This window comes from Paramormyrops kingsleyae, chromosome 11 (assembly GCF_048594095.1).
Source record: "Paramormyrops kingsleyae isolate MSU_618 chromosome 11, PKINGS_0.4, whole genome shotgun sequence".
NCBI lineage: Eukaryota > Metazoa > Chordata > Actinopteri > Osteoglossiformes > Mormyridae > Paramormyrops > Paramormyrops kingsleyae.
Window position 1 is genome coordinate 10,228,748 of NC_132807.1, and position 14,399 is coordinate 10,243,146.

Sequence of the window (14,399 nt, forward strand, 5' to 3'; positions counted from 1 at the left end):
CGGACCTCCTGGGAGGGTCACTGCCGGTGGGTGAGCGAGAGCGAGAGCGGGGGCTGTGGCAGCTACCACGGATGGACGCGGGCTGTCGGGCATGGATGCCGTCCCCCAACGCTTCGTGGATCAGAGGAGAGGTCGGCCACACTGTCCTGCCCTGGAGGTGCTCTGTAGGCCCTATCCTGTCCCGACACCCCGGCTGACCTGCTGACGGCTTGGGGATGTTGAACCTCCCTATGCTGGATCTGTTACTGTCTTTTCTGTCTCGCTTCTCACTGTCAGCAGCTCATTTATGCAAATCTTTTGAGAAGCAGAAGGAAATATTTTTGGTCTGTGTGAGTTATTACCATAACAAAAGGTAAGTGCAGTAAGTGCTATTTTGATGCGATTAAAGCAGATCTGATGTATGACGAGAACTACCCTGGCGTGTCTCTTAATCCTGCTTAAATCTCAGAGGATTTTAATGTAGCAAAAGGTGTTTAGGGTAATTTACACAAAGTGTCTTTCATAGTGCTGTGCGCTTCCTTCGGTTCCGTATGCACTGTGAACGTATAGCGTAAGTGGTACTGCTGGGTGTCAGCTTGGACGATGTGGGGCCTCTTGCCGGGCTGCGGGAGACGAGCTGATCGTTCTGCAGCTGAAGCAGCTCCGCCTTTGGTTAGGTGATGTACACGGAACTCCAAGAGAACCACAGCATTCAGGCACTTCGCTTGCTGATGTCACGTATCTATGTTCTTTCTTAATGCACATAACCTAAATCGAGCCTATTTATCGGTTATATACTCTAATGATATTTCTCCCCACTTATGAATGGAGATTTTACGAAACACAAATACTGCACTAGACGATCAGTCAGAAAGCTTTCCTGAAATCTCCTTCAGGCCGTGCTTCAGGAAGTGTTACACAAAGCAGAAGGAAGCCAAAGCAAGCCAGCAGCTCCATCGCACTCTCGGCCGAATGCTCCCGTGTTTGATCTCCGTCCATCTCCATTTCAGCCCGGTCCCATTCTGCCAAACGGGAGATTTTTCTGTTTTGTGTGTTGTTTGGTTTGAAGGTCTGTATGAGGCCATATCAGTTCACGATCGGGGCTTAGATTCTGCAGTAAGGAAAGCATAAAGGATGGGGTAGTACCATAGGGCTGTGTGGTGGCTCTTATGTTCCTCTGTAATATGGCTCCCTACCACAGCTGGTGTCATGGTGGGATAATTATTTGCATGATGTCCAACACTCTGATGGTTCTTTATTTTTAACTTTTTTGGATATTGAGCTTGTTTCTTGGGCAAGATTTCTGACAAGGTCATTATGTTCCCAAGTTGAGTTTGCTCTTTGATTCCTGCTGTCGGGCCATAATGTGTGCTGGTGCCTTGCTGAACATGTCCACAGTGCACGAAAAACTGGCAGTTAAATGAACACTTAAGCGGGTGGGATTGGACCTGCCTGGCCTGTCCACCCACAGCTCTCTGCCTTGACCTTTGCCCTCAAGATTAGTCAAGGGACCCATTATCTTGTCCGTTATCCCAAGCAAGCCTGTCTCGTCTCACAATGAGGTTTCTGCCATCTGCTAATCTCCCTGTGGTAGGACTGGAGGTAAAGTGGGGCCACAAATCAGCCTGATTCTGGGCTCCCAGGGGTAGGGCTTCCGGGATCAACTGATCGCTCATTACTGTGGTGCTCATTAAGGCTGCATCTGAAGACAATGGAGAGAGTAGGACAATGTGGGCTCCACCCATTATACACTAACTTTGATATTTTTCATCTACTGATTCCACCCTCAAAGTCCTCTTTGCATGATTCTTTTTTACACTCAGATGTAAGCTTCAGCATATTACCGGACTGTTTATTTCTTATACCTGCTGGACATTCCTGATGCTGGATATTATTTCTGCAGGTAGTTTGAGCCTGTTTGCAGAAGAAATACTTACACAGCTTTTTATTCTGCTTTTTGGAGCAATTTTGGGACCCAAGTGGCCGATGACCTGACGAAGTAAGATCCCCTGGAAGCTTTAAGAATCGCTGGCTGCTGTGACTCGACTTGCACTGTGTCTGCCCCATCAGGGCATTTTACAGTGAGAGAACCCAGTGAAAGCTAGGCTCCGTATAGTGTGTGTGGAGTGCTCGACTTGCACTGTGTCTGCCCCATCAGGGCATTTTACAGTGAGAGAACCCAGTGAAAGCTAGGCTCCGTATAGTGTGTGTGGAGTGCTCGACTTGCACTGTGTCTGCCCCATCAGGGCATTTTACAGTGAGAGAACCCAGTGAAAGCTAGGCTCCGTATAGTGTGTGTGGAGTGCTCGACTTGCACTGTGTCTGCCCCATCAGGGCATTTTACAGTGAGAGAACCCAGTGAAAGCTAGGCTCCGTATAGTGTGTGTGGAGTGCTCGACTTGCACTGTGTCTGCCCCATCAGGGCATTTTACAGTGAGAGAACCCAGTGAAAGCTAGGCTCCGTATAGTGTGTGTGGAGTGCTCGACTTGCACTGTGTCTGCCCCATCAGGGCATTTTACAGTGAGAGAACCCAGTGAAAGCTAGGCTCCGTATAGTGTGTGTGGAGTGCTCGACTTGCACTGTGTCTGCCCCATCAGGGCATTTTACAGTGAGAGAACCCAGTGAAAGCTAGGCTCCGTATAGTGTGTGTGGAGTGCTCGACTTGCACTGTGTCTGCCCCATCAGGGCATTTTACAGTGAGAGAACCCAGTGAAAGCTAGGCTCCGTATAGTGTGTGCGGAGTGCTCGACTTGCACTGTGTCTGCCCCATCAGGGCATTTTCTTCCCGAAATCAACTCTTGCTGTTTCCTCCTGCATAATGATATCACTATGGAAACATCCATCTCCTCAAGGGTCCATTATAAGCAGCTGATAGTGTTAAGGTGCCATTGCTGCTGGCTGCTTTAGAAATGCTAGCGTTTAATCTGCAGGAGAATCTGTTGTTTCATAACCCCAGTGATACGTCTTAACCAGAAAAACATGATCCAGAAAGCCAGTAATAAGACGGTGTAAGAATAAGGAACTATTCTCATATAAGCGGTGTGTTTGTCCACAGACAGGGATTGGGGTCACAGGATCACGCATGCCAGGCTTTATATTTAGCTCTGCGGAGTGAAAAATGTGTTCGGGCCATATAAACAAATTTCCAATAACAGAATTTGTTTTAGATGAGTCAGCTTTTTTCACTGCTGGTCTTTGGGGCACAGAATGGATGGAAACGATAGATTTAAATTGTATGATTATATATCAGATCTTTAACTGCTTGTTTTCTTGTCCCTTGTCTAATAATTTTGCCGTAGGGACTGCATTCTCATGGCCGGCTACAGACCGCTGCTGGTCACATGCAAGACGAGACCTCAGGCTTCTGGTTTTCCATGACAGATTTAGCATGGATTAGCCTCTGCATGTTTCTCAAAGAAGGTTTTCATTAGTCTGTTATAATAAGTCCCACACTGCTGCAACAGCCTAGGGGCCTGTGGGCCGTCCCTGTGCAGGCAGCTGTGATTGGTTGAGTGTGTGGGCTTCTGCAGAGGGGTGTAATTAAACATTCCCTCTGTGCTAATTAGAACCTTCTCAGACTTTATACTGATAAAGCTGTCAACCTTTTACCTGTATAGACTACATACTACATGCTGTTTGTATGTCTTTCTTGATCTCTGCTCTTTTGAGTTCCCGTTGGTTACACTCTGAGTGTTGGTTGCCCCACTCGCGCTGTTAACACAGGCCGCATTAGTGATGGCTGCACCTCCGATGGCCTATCACATAGTCAGTGACCTCTGACTCTGTATGGATGTCAGATTGTCCTCTTCATGCATGTCCCAGTCTCTGACCATCTGCTGCACCCCATTTGGGGCGGCCCATGTCTGTAGTTTGCTTGTTTTGCCTAGGAGATGGGCTGCATGTTAAGGTGAAGTGGGAATGGCACAGAAGGGGGCAGACTTGGTCCCGATACCAGTAGGCTGTTTTCTAGAGGGTTCTCCACTGCTGTACTTCCTGTCCCTTTTCTTTGGTGGCCGGTGACTTCACAAATTACACACATTAGAGTTGGAAAAATGATATTTACAGATAGCTGAAGAATCTCTGCACTCATGGCTATGAGCCACAACCCCTTTTGTTCTAGTAATCATCCACCTTAGATGATCATTAACTCGGTCTCATACGTTGAAGTTTCACCTGCAAGTCATCTGCTCATTTACTGGAGTGGTTGTGCTTTTACTTCTCCCAGTTATAGCAAAGCGCTTCACGGCAGTCTGATTACCCTCCCTGATGGCTTGCGGGGCCTGGATGGTCTGCTGGAGTGAGGCTTGAACAGCCCTTTTGAAATGGGTGATTGACATTCTCTTGGGTTGTTGAAGGAACCCGGAGCTTCGGTCTTCTGACTGACTGAGTGAAGCCCTCCTTTGATCGCTCATGATGGAGAATGATAACTAGCTTAGCTTAACTTAGCTCAAGTCTCACTTTGCTGTCACTGTAGGGCAGAAACGTAGTGTCCCACTTGGACTGATCCTGCAGTTTTCTCCTTGGTACATTTTTCATGTACACCATGAGCGCTAATATAGGGGTATAGTGTTTGTACTCATTTACTGCACTTATTAAGAAGCAGCTCTTACTTTATGAAAACGAAACACTTGAGCAGTATAATGAATAGTAACCCCTGGAGCCAGCTGAGGCCACATGAAGAGGATGCCTGTGAATTAAAGTATTGTGTTCTTGTCACAGACACTTCTGTGTGGAAGGTGGCAGCTGTAAAACTTGGCAGCCTGGAAGATCTTATCTGTTCCCTCCAGAGTGACCCAAAACTCTATGAATCTGACCCCTCCCTCCTTTTTGTCTGTAGCGGTCGACTGCTCTCGCCCTCAAAACATCCGTTGTTTTCATGCAGAAGATCAGAGACCTTTTTCCATGTTCTCCTAGTGAGGTAACTCTCTTGGATTTGGCACTTTAAAGTGGGACTGATAGACGTTTTTAGGTACCGTGTAACTTTGTTTCTGCCTCAGAAGGATTTTGGAATTATGGGTGATTTGTATTGCCTGTTTTATTATGCCAACAGGTATGTGTTTTGGAGAAACGATGTATAATTTGCAGGCTTTATCCATAGCTAACCACAGTGTATTCTCTTTGGCAGGCTTGACTTGTGATGTCTTGAGGCCGTCTCCTGGGGCCCCTTGAAGGAGGTGCTGCAGGCGCTGATGGGAACTGCTGCTCCAATATGAACCTTCATGATGTCGGAGTTAGGCGACGCTTTGAGGACCCAGAGTTCACCCTGCGGATCTACCCGGGAATCATTGCCGAGGGCACCATCTACTGCCCTGTCACGGGCCGCAAGAACACCACAGCGGCCGAAGTCATCAGCCATGTCATCGATAAGCTGCAGCTTGACAGGACGAAATGCTACGTCCTTGCCGAGGTGAAGGAGTTTGGCGGAGAAGAATGGATCCTCAACCCCATAGACTGCCCTGTCCAGCGCATGATGCTATGGCCCCGCATGGCCCTGGAGAACCGCTTTGGCGGAGAGGATTACCGCTTCCTGCTGCGGGAGAAGAACCTGGACGGCTCCATAGACTACGGGAGCCTGCAGATGTGGCTCCAAGTGACGGAGGAACGTCGGCGTCTGGTCGAGCGGGGCTTCCTGCCGCAGCCACCGCAGAAGGACTACGATGACCTGTGCAACCTGCCCAACCTCAACGAAAAGACGCTTCTGGACAACCTGCGTGGCCGCTTCAAACAAGAGAAGATCTACACCTATGTGGGCAGTATCCTCATTGTCATCAACCCCTTTAAGTTCCTGCCCATCTACAACCCCAAGTACGTGAAGATGTATGACAACCACCAGCTGGGCAAACTGGAGCCGCACATCTATGCGGTGGCCGATGTAGCGTACCACGCCATGCTGCAGAGGCGCCGCAACCAGTGCATTGTCATCTCCGGGGAGAGCGGCTCAGGCAAGACGCAGAGCACCAACTTCCTCATTCACCACCTGACCGCCCTCAGCCAGAAGGGCTTTGCCAGTGGGGTGGAGCAGATTATCCTGGGGGCCGGACCTGTGCTGGAGGTGAGGAGGCTGCTGTTTGGACCAGGGTCATAGAATTGGGTGGGGGTGAGGCTCGTCAGAGACAGGCATGGCCCTGTCCCATTGCTCTTCCATGTCCCCCGAGGAAAATGAAATGCTTGTTTCATTGGTCGTGACATGTTGGCTAAGTTTGTGCCTCACATGCTAAATGCTGGTAAACAGTAAACTTCAGTAACTAATAGGGCCGGTACAATGGGAAGGCAATGCGATGCTTTTGTGCAGCTGGTGGTCCCGTATCTGCTCATACCACAGAGATTTAGAGACCGTGACTTTGCCTTTTCATCTTATGTCATGACTGTAGTGGCTGAATTTGTTCAGAGTGTTCAGGCAGACATTAAATTAACTTCCAGTGAAGGATGGCGTTTGGTATGTATGAGATTGTGAAGTAGAAAGCCTTTTGTTCCCACTCACTACTGGTCTTGTTTTGGGGTATATTTGGGATTTGAAACCATGTTTGGCCACAGCTGTTAAGTTCATATTTCTGCTGCTCTTTAGAAAAACTCATTGCTGCTTAATCCATTTGAGCTTCGGTTAAACAGAGGCATTCCTTCCTTCCGCACTGAACCACTCAATTGCTTACACACTTGACTTTTGATCAAAAGCTCAGGAGGGGCAGTGCATGGAATTTTCCCCTTGCTGAGGAGTCCTGTATTTTGATAGTGTGTTTACTGCTTATGTTGTCCTCCTGCTGCCCTATGCTATGTAGCCCAATGCCCTCCTAACTCCTAGCTCTTTTGCTCTGTTGGTAGTTGCTGGTTTCCATGTCTTTGGCGGTGAGGTTCTTTTTATGAGTTTAAGTATAACTGTAAGAGCAGCAGTGCATTCAAGATAGCTGGGCATCTGGCAGCCATGACTTTGGCTGTATGAATTGGGAACACAGAGGTTTTCAAGCAAACACCAGGAGTGTGAATGTTTTTTTTTTTTTTGGTGGGGAGGGGGGGTATAGCCTCAGACTCAAACAGGAGCATGCAGCCTGCCCTGAACAATCCTGGGTTTGACTTGGAGGAACCTGGTCTGATTTGGCCTGAGCCATTGTGAGGGAACTGGTTGTCTCGCTTGTTTTACCTTTGTCACCCGCTCTTATCATGTATGCAGTCCCAGTCTCTCCAGTCAAACATACACATTCTTCAGATGTCATTTACTTTCGAACCTTCTCAGAAAGATTTGATTTAAAAATGCTGTATTTAGTGATTGAGTTGTGCTGTTATCAAAGTAAAACATAATAGTGGTTTCTTTCTGGATTCAACAGTACTGTAAAGCTTTCCTACTCTGCTGGATGAGAGCCAGGAGCAGATACAGGGCATCTCTCTGGGGGTGGGAGTGAGGCTCTGCCATGTACAGTATTTGGTGAGCAGGCTGAGCAGCTTCAGGAATGCATGGCAGCTGCGTTTTTTTGGACGCTAATGTTTAAGTACGTGGGTTAATCTCCAACTGAGCGGCACAGTTGAGCGGTTTCTCTCTATCCTTTTCCACACGTTTATCTCCAGTCGGACCGGACAGCACGATTGGCATGTGTGGACGCTGCGCATTGTCGGGTCACATTCGCTACAGCTCATGGGGGTCTGCTCTGATGGACAGCTGTCTGGTCAGCCACACTGCCTAGTTTGTCCATTGTTTCCAGGCTTTGGATGTAATATGAAATCCTGGCTGATATTGGGGATAAGCATTTCGGGCAGGATTACTAATTGAATTTTGCGAAATCGAACTTTGTTTTTTTTTTGCCAATGGAATCTGCCTTTATTGGGAAAAGCAAGTTAGTAGGTCACACTATGCTTGTCTCTCCAAAAGTCTTATTTAAAATTTTATTAAGAGCAAAATTCACAGAACATGAATTTCAACAACATTATTAACTGTAACCATGACAATGTACATAGAAAATTATCCCCAGGAGCATAATCAGATTCTCTTGTATCTGTTGCCACAAGTTGTGCCAACAGACACAAAGCAGTGCTGAAAAGACACTTGGTTTTGCTCAACCAGGATATTTTCAAACAGCGAAAGATGATTGTCTTCTGGTGATCAGTTTTTTTTTTTTTTTGCCTCGCTTATTTTTGTTTCTGACAAACAAGCCTCACTGTGCATGAGCAGGCAGGACATTGGTTATGATTGGCGTGACGGGTACATGCACATGCAGAGCTCACACAGAAACAGCAGAGGCAAACTTCCGAACATAGAAAATATCAGAGTATGGTTAAATCACAACTTATATTACTGCTAAATAATAGTTAAAATGGCTCATTTATTATTCTAAGATTTCATTTTTTTAAATTTTACATGTTCTCAAAAATGTGAATATTCCACAGTGCTGACTCATCCCTAAATTACTGTGTAATTTTCACTTCCTGAAAGGCCTCCGTATTCTGCACATCTTCCATAGTAATCTCCCCTCTAAATTTATTGCATTGTAAGTGAATTGACAGTCAGAATATTGGTGTCTGCATTTGTCATCATTTTGGCAATAAAAGGCTGCAGTGTTCTGTCCCACAACCGTTGATGCCAAATGCTGCTTCAGCAGACATTCAGTCAGGACTAAAAACAGATTAATTACATATTACTAGGGCTCCACAATATTGGAAATTTTTCAGATATTGCAATGTGAGTTTTTTGTATTGAAAATTATTGCAATATTTATACAGCAAAAAAAATACCCTAAATAAACTTTAGTCAAATATGACTTCTTATAACGGAGTCTGTCAAATAATTTTGTGGTATTGCTGAAGTCTAAAGATTATCACAATGGTCCCGGGTGAAATATCAATGATAAAAGGGAAAAACGATAAAAATGGAAAGACAATAAAATACATGAGTACTTCAGTTGTGATCGTTAGTGGTTAATCTGGTCGACAGTGTAGCGACACATGCAGCTAGAGAGTCAGGGTATAGAAGGCATGTGGAACGTCACGCTGCTTTGATTGTCTGCTATACAAACCAGTGAGGTTCTGTTCTCCTAATTCTCTTGAGCATCTCAGATAACATAGGCATTTTTCAAGTCCTCTTAAAATTTCAAACATTGAAGAAGAATGGCATCAAGAAAAGCAAAATTAATATAAAAATTAACATGATTAAAATAACTAATTTAAATTGACATGACAATACTGCCAAAAGATGAGGCACCAGAAGATAGGAGGCTGGACGAAAAGGCAGTGGTGGAAGGGGCAGTACAACTGATGGGAGAGAAGGGAAATCTCCTCCTCAAGTACAGAAGCCGGATATTCCAAAGGCAATGAAAAAACAACTCAGACGGAAACCAACAGAGCTCGATTTCTGCCAATGGTCCCCGAATGGACAGCAGTGAAATATTTCAGACCAAAGAGCTTGGTCAAGGAGCAAGAGGGACTGGGCATACCCCGGAGAGGAGTCAGGACATGCAAGGAGGAGCCTGCTGTTGGCCTTCCTTCAGAGGGTGTGTCTGGGAGATGCAGAAGACAACAGCTCTTAATGGATCTTACCGACTGTCTCCGGTATGCAAAGTGGTGAAATGACTCCAGTCACTGGACTCAGCTAAGATGCACGTCCAGTTTCATTTAACCACCTTTGTCTCTCACCTGCATGTCACGCAACTTCTTTCTGCCCAGGGTGCCTTTGAATGTTGCTCCAACCCATCAGCGTCTATGGTTCGCGGCCTTGATTCTCACCCCTGCCACCTCTCCCAGCTGATGGCCAGGTGTTTCTAATGAACATGAATCTTAATTCCAGCTGCCCAAGGATTATGGAGAATCACTGTCTTCTGTGAGGCTAGGGTCAAGAAAGTGGAGGAATTCCGAGCAAAGACAGTCTTTCGTTTTCATGCCGTGTGCTTTTAATCTGTATGGATGCAGGATTTTCCTGGCATTTTTTCATTGGACTGGTCCAGCATAATGTGAGCCGTGGTGTGAACCATGATGTGGGTCATGGTGTGGGCCGTGGTGTAGTCTTTGGTGTGGGCCGTGATGTGATCCTTGGTGTGGGCCGAGATGTGAGCAGTGATGTGGGTCATGGTGTGGGCCGTGATCTGTGCCCCTGATCGACTGCCGGCTGTTTTCCAGAGCGATGCCTGCTTATTCATGTCTGTGGCAGCATCAGTGTTCCGGATCCTCTTTGGAAATAGACTTATTCCTGCAGCTCACATGCATTTTTAGCTGCTTAACTGGCGCCTTTACCTAAGCTGCTTACAGTCGAATCCTTGTATATAGCCATCTGCCTCAACGAGGAACGGGAGGCTGGGATCTGGGAATATCATACTACTAAGGTGTGTGTCTTTCTGTGTGTCTGTGTATGTCTGTTTGTGTATCTATTCTCGATGAATCTGGTTTCGATCTTGGCGGATACTGCCAGCTTATATTTAAACTTTATCACCGCTGAGTTAGCAGCATCCGAGCAGAAGGCACAACTACTAAACCATTAGCCACTCTCTGTAGTGGAAGGGGGATTTCATTGCTTATTCACCAATAGGATTATCACTTTCATTCTGATGAAATAAGGGATGTAACGGTTACTGATTTGACAGTCCGAAAGTAAAATATGGGGTCAATTGCATGTCCTCTTAGTTCAAAACATAGATCATTAAATCTACCCCGCAGATCTGCGTATCAGAGTAAAAAATGATTAAACGCAGCTAATTCGTGTCAGCCAAACACCGCAGCCCCCCCCGCGCCCATGCTAGTCAGGCAACTCAGCGGTTGGCAGGTCATCAGAATCGGCGATATTAGTCAAACATACATCGGTTTTTGGTCTTGGTCAAAATTTCCATATTTCTGCCCCACTAGTCATTAGCCTTCTGTCCGCGTTTGTGCAAAGGGAGCGTAGCCCGTGAAGGATTTCCTTTTTAGGAGAAGGTTCCTAGTTTGTGTGTTTTCAGGATTTCTCAGAATTCTGAGTGGTGGGGTGAGGGGGTGGTACCTTCATGGAGAACTTTCCCTCATTATGCTGTTCACAAACCAGGCTCATCCAGGCAGCCATGTTGGGCTGATCACTTCGACTGGACCTCTCCTGTACCCCCCCTTGATGGTGTGGTACCGGAGCCGTCTCCCCTGGCTTCCCCTCCCACAGGCCCCTGGTTGGGGTCCGGCTGTCTTTAAACTCCAGCTGTTCCTCAAAGGCGTGTGATCAGAGAAGTAAATGACTTCATTGCTGGATGTGTCTGAGATTTCCTGCAGAAACGTTCCATGTCACCATTTCTCCTGTGTCATGCAGCTATTCGTAATGCGATGCTGATGTGCCTGATTATATGATGTGCCTGATTACATGATGTGCCTTATAATTAATACTGAGTTTTAGGTGGTACTGAAGGATTTATTCCCCTTTATCATACTTTGCTCTCTCCTCCAGAGCCTTTTCTGTTCACTTTAAATAAGCCTAGTATAGGATAAGTACGCTGTTAACCATCTCCATAGATGTTAAAGTAGCAAAGTGTTTTATTTGTATTTTCTTTTCCCTCTTTAGTGAAATAGGTTTTCTCATTGACCATTACTTTTATATGATTTTTTTTTAAACTTACACACCTCTCTATGAGGAAATGTTACATATATAGGCAGGGATTTGTTTTCTGCTGAACTCTAAGCATCCAAGATTGATGCTTCATGTGCAGTTTTTTGGTAGAAACTTTCCAGAATCAATGATTTTTACCAATTGCTCTTGTTTCCGCAATCTCACCATTACCAAACCAAATGCTCTTGTCTCCTGCACTTGTCCCTATGTGATTCTTTGGCTCTGTCTATAGTTTGAGTGATACCAGTGATATCTCTCCGACAGTGTGTATGGATGTAACATTCTGGTTGGGCCTTGGCAGAAGACCTTACAAGCTCTACTGTACCATCTTGTTTATAGTTTGTTTTACTGGCAAGGCTGTCCTGGACAAATATCGCTCGTCAAAAGCTACTGCCAAGTCATGGTCTCTCATTTCAGGAGGCATTTTTGTGTTCACCCTCTGCAGCTGAGATGGAGTGACTGGAGCTCAATTTCCAGGGAGGTGTTTTTGTAGCTGGTGAAATAAACTTTATTAACAAGTGGAACCGTGAAAACGGAACATTTTGGGAATTATGGGATAATTCAGATCGTCTAGTCTGAAGAAAAATTTTGATGAGTAATGGGAGAAAGTCCCACAGCAGTTCTGAAACGAAACCGAAACTGCAATACAAACTTTCACAATCTCGTGTCACCATTCTGGATGACAGAACCACGGTATCCCCCAACCCGCTTCCAGACAATTCGCTTCATTGGCTAGTTTTTGCTGTGGTAAGAGAGAGGGAACGGCATAAAAATGGTGAGCTGATTTATAATAGGACGAGAATGAGGGCATGAGAGAGGGGGCCTGTGCGGGCCTGCCTGAATATGAGACCCTGCCCATGGTGCCCGTTCACCCACCTTCATGCCCAGGAGCCCCACTCAGCTGCCCATGAATTCGTTTTCTCATATTTATAAGTGCAGTTACTGAAAGTCTTAAGATGCAGCTGCAGTTGGCAGCTGGGCACTCACTCACCCTCACATCTGTCCTCATGCCTGCTGCCCCATCTGGGGAATTACCCACGATGCCATCTCGTCCAGCCGCGTGTCATGCAGGGACTGTCCCCAATTTCTTTGAACATGCTCAGCTGTGCCCCTAGGTTTTGCATAGCTGTCACCGGTTACCATTAAAAGTTAAAGCACCGTTCCAGTTAAAGGAATCTCCCAATCTGGTCCCCATTCAGCACTAGTGAAAGGGCTCCTGTTTCCTGCCCTGATGTAGCCTGCAGCCATCCAGGGAGCTCAAGTTCCGGAAGCGTGTTCTTCATGCGGAGATAACTGTGGCTCGCGAGGGGGGTGCACTGGGGGGGTCGGCTCCCTGAGGAGCGGCAGCATTCCCCAACACACATAAACGGACCGTCCTGGAGTCCTGGTCAACAGATCTTCCTCACAGGGCATTTTGTTCATTTTTATGGAGTGTGGCTAATCGGGAGCCTCGGAAATAACGACCATTGATTGGCGTCGTCTTCAGTGCCGGAAATTCAGTCCTGTTTGAAGCAGCCTGAAATCTGATGCCTCCTGTTCAGACGTTTACCTCTGGTGTCTTTCAGTACCCCATTTCCTTGCTTTTTTCCTTCCAATGAAGTCTCCAGACTTTATATGGTCTGTTGCATTCTCAGCTAAGCCATCCTGCTGGCTAGTTTCTCACACAGCGGCTCGGTAATTGTGAACACTTCATATGCTTCCTCGTTATGAATCTTGCACTGTGGAATTTATTACTCGCGAAGTCGTTAAGCGTAACCAAAATAACAGTTCTTAATGAGGTAACTGGTAAACCAAATAAACAGCAGCATCCCTTTGGTAGAAGCCTTTGCCTTTATAAACATCTTGTTCCTTTTTTTCTGTTAGAACAAGTTTTAGAGAAGATGTAATTTACTCAGTTATGTATTCAACCTTTAACCCATCCCTGATGCTCCATCCCTGCTTTATTACTTTTATTTCTCCATTACCCATGTAATCTGTGCAGCGTTCGTGTTCCTGCACAGAAACCCCTGTTTTCTTCCTGCTTGTGATCCTAGCAGTATATCAGCACTGAGCTAACGGCTCATCCACTGCAGAAAGCCGATGTTTTAGAAGGTCTCTTAAGCTCTGAGGTGAGTGTGCCCTGCAATACAATCTGTTAAAGACCAAGCTGTCTCTCTGCACACGCATTGTATATGCATGAGGAAGTCCTCTGCAGCGTGGGGGTGTTTGGAAACAGCTGGGCTGCAGCTCATCTCTACTGTGAATCCATTCCATCCTGGCCTGTGTTTTTTAATCTATTTTCTTTAGAAGTTTTTGTTTTGTTATGATGATGTTGGTTTTTTTTTTGGAGTTAATTAAAATGTTTTATTCAGGCAAATCAGTTTCCGAGACATTAAAAATGTTGACGGCTTAATTCATGGCCCACACTGTAGGTGTAGTCCTGTAGATGAGTCTTCGACATGTTAAACACTTAGTCAGATGTGAGAATTTGTTGGATAATCTTACCTAAGCCGATTATCCTCATTTACCACTCTCCATGTAGATTGTGAGAATGCTGCAAGTCCGTTCCCTTCCCCCATCCCCCTCCCTAGCTTTAACCCTGTCATGTGACACATGACATGTGACCCATATGAGGCCTGGCCATTCTCAGTCTGGTGGGACATCCAGAAAGTCCACTTCTTGGAGACATTCTCTGTCGTGTAATCTTTCTGTTCCAGTGCCAAGCTGTTCATCAGTTGTTTGAGTTGGTGTCTGGTGGCCAATGGTGGTCAGTGGTGGCGAGTGGTGGTCAGTTGGCTTTCTACTGCCTCAAAAACAGGAGTAGGCTGTAAGCAGTATACTTGCCCAGTGGCCTTGTCTAGGGCTTCTTGTGTTAAAGGATTAAGGGATTCGACATGAACATGG

At 46.1% G+C, this 14,399-nt stretch overlaps 2 protein-coding genes across 8 annotated transcripts in view; both read left to right on the forward strand.

The window, feature by feature from the left end:
* The window catches only part of LOC111845620 (GRAM domain-containing protein 2A), a 95,291-nt gene that overhangs the window by 58,457 nt on the left and 22,435 nt on the right, over positions 1 to 14,399 (forward strand). The gene's annotated exons all lie outside the window — the stretch shown is intronic.
* The window catches only part of myo9aa (myosin IXAa), a 106,297-nt gene that overhangs the window by 20,766 nt on the left and 71,132 nt on the right, over positions 1 to 14,399 (forward strand). For 6 of the 7 annotated variants that reach the window (XR_011993770.1, XM_072718007.1, XM_072718009.1 and 3 more), the window contains exon 2: positions 5,106 to 6,032. Coding sequence is in view for 6 of the 7 variants with exons in the window: in XM_072718007.1 (XP_072574108.1) it covers positions 5,190 to 6,032 (843 nt within the window). In the remaining variant the exon portion in view is untranslated. Of the gene's footprint in view, positions 353 to 5,105; positions 6,033 to 14,399 lie in introns of all 7 variants that reach the window. The other variant, XM_072718008.1, reaches the window with a different exon arrangement.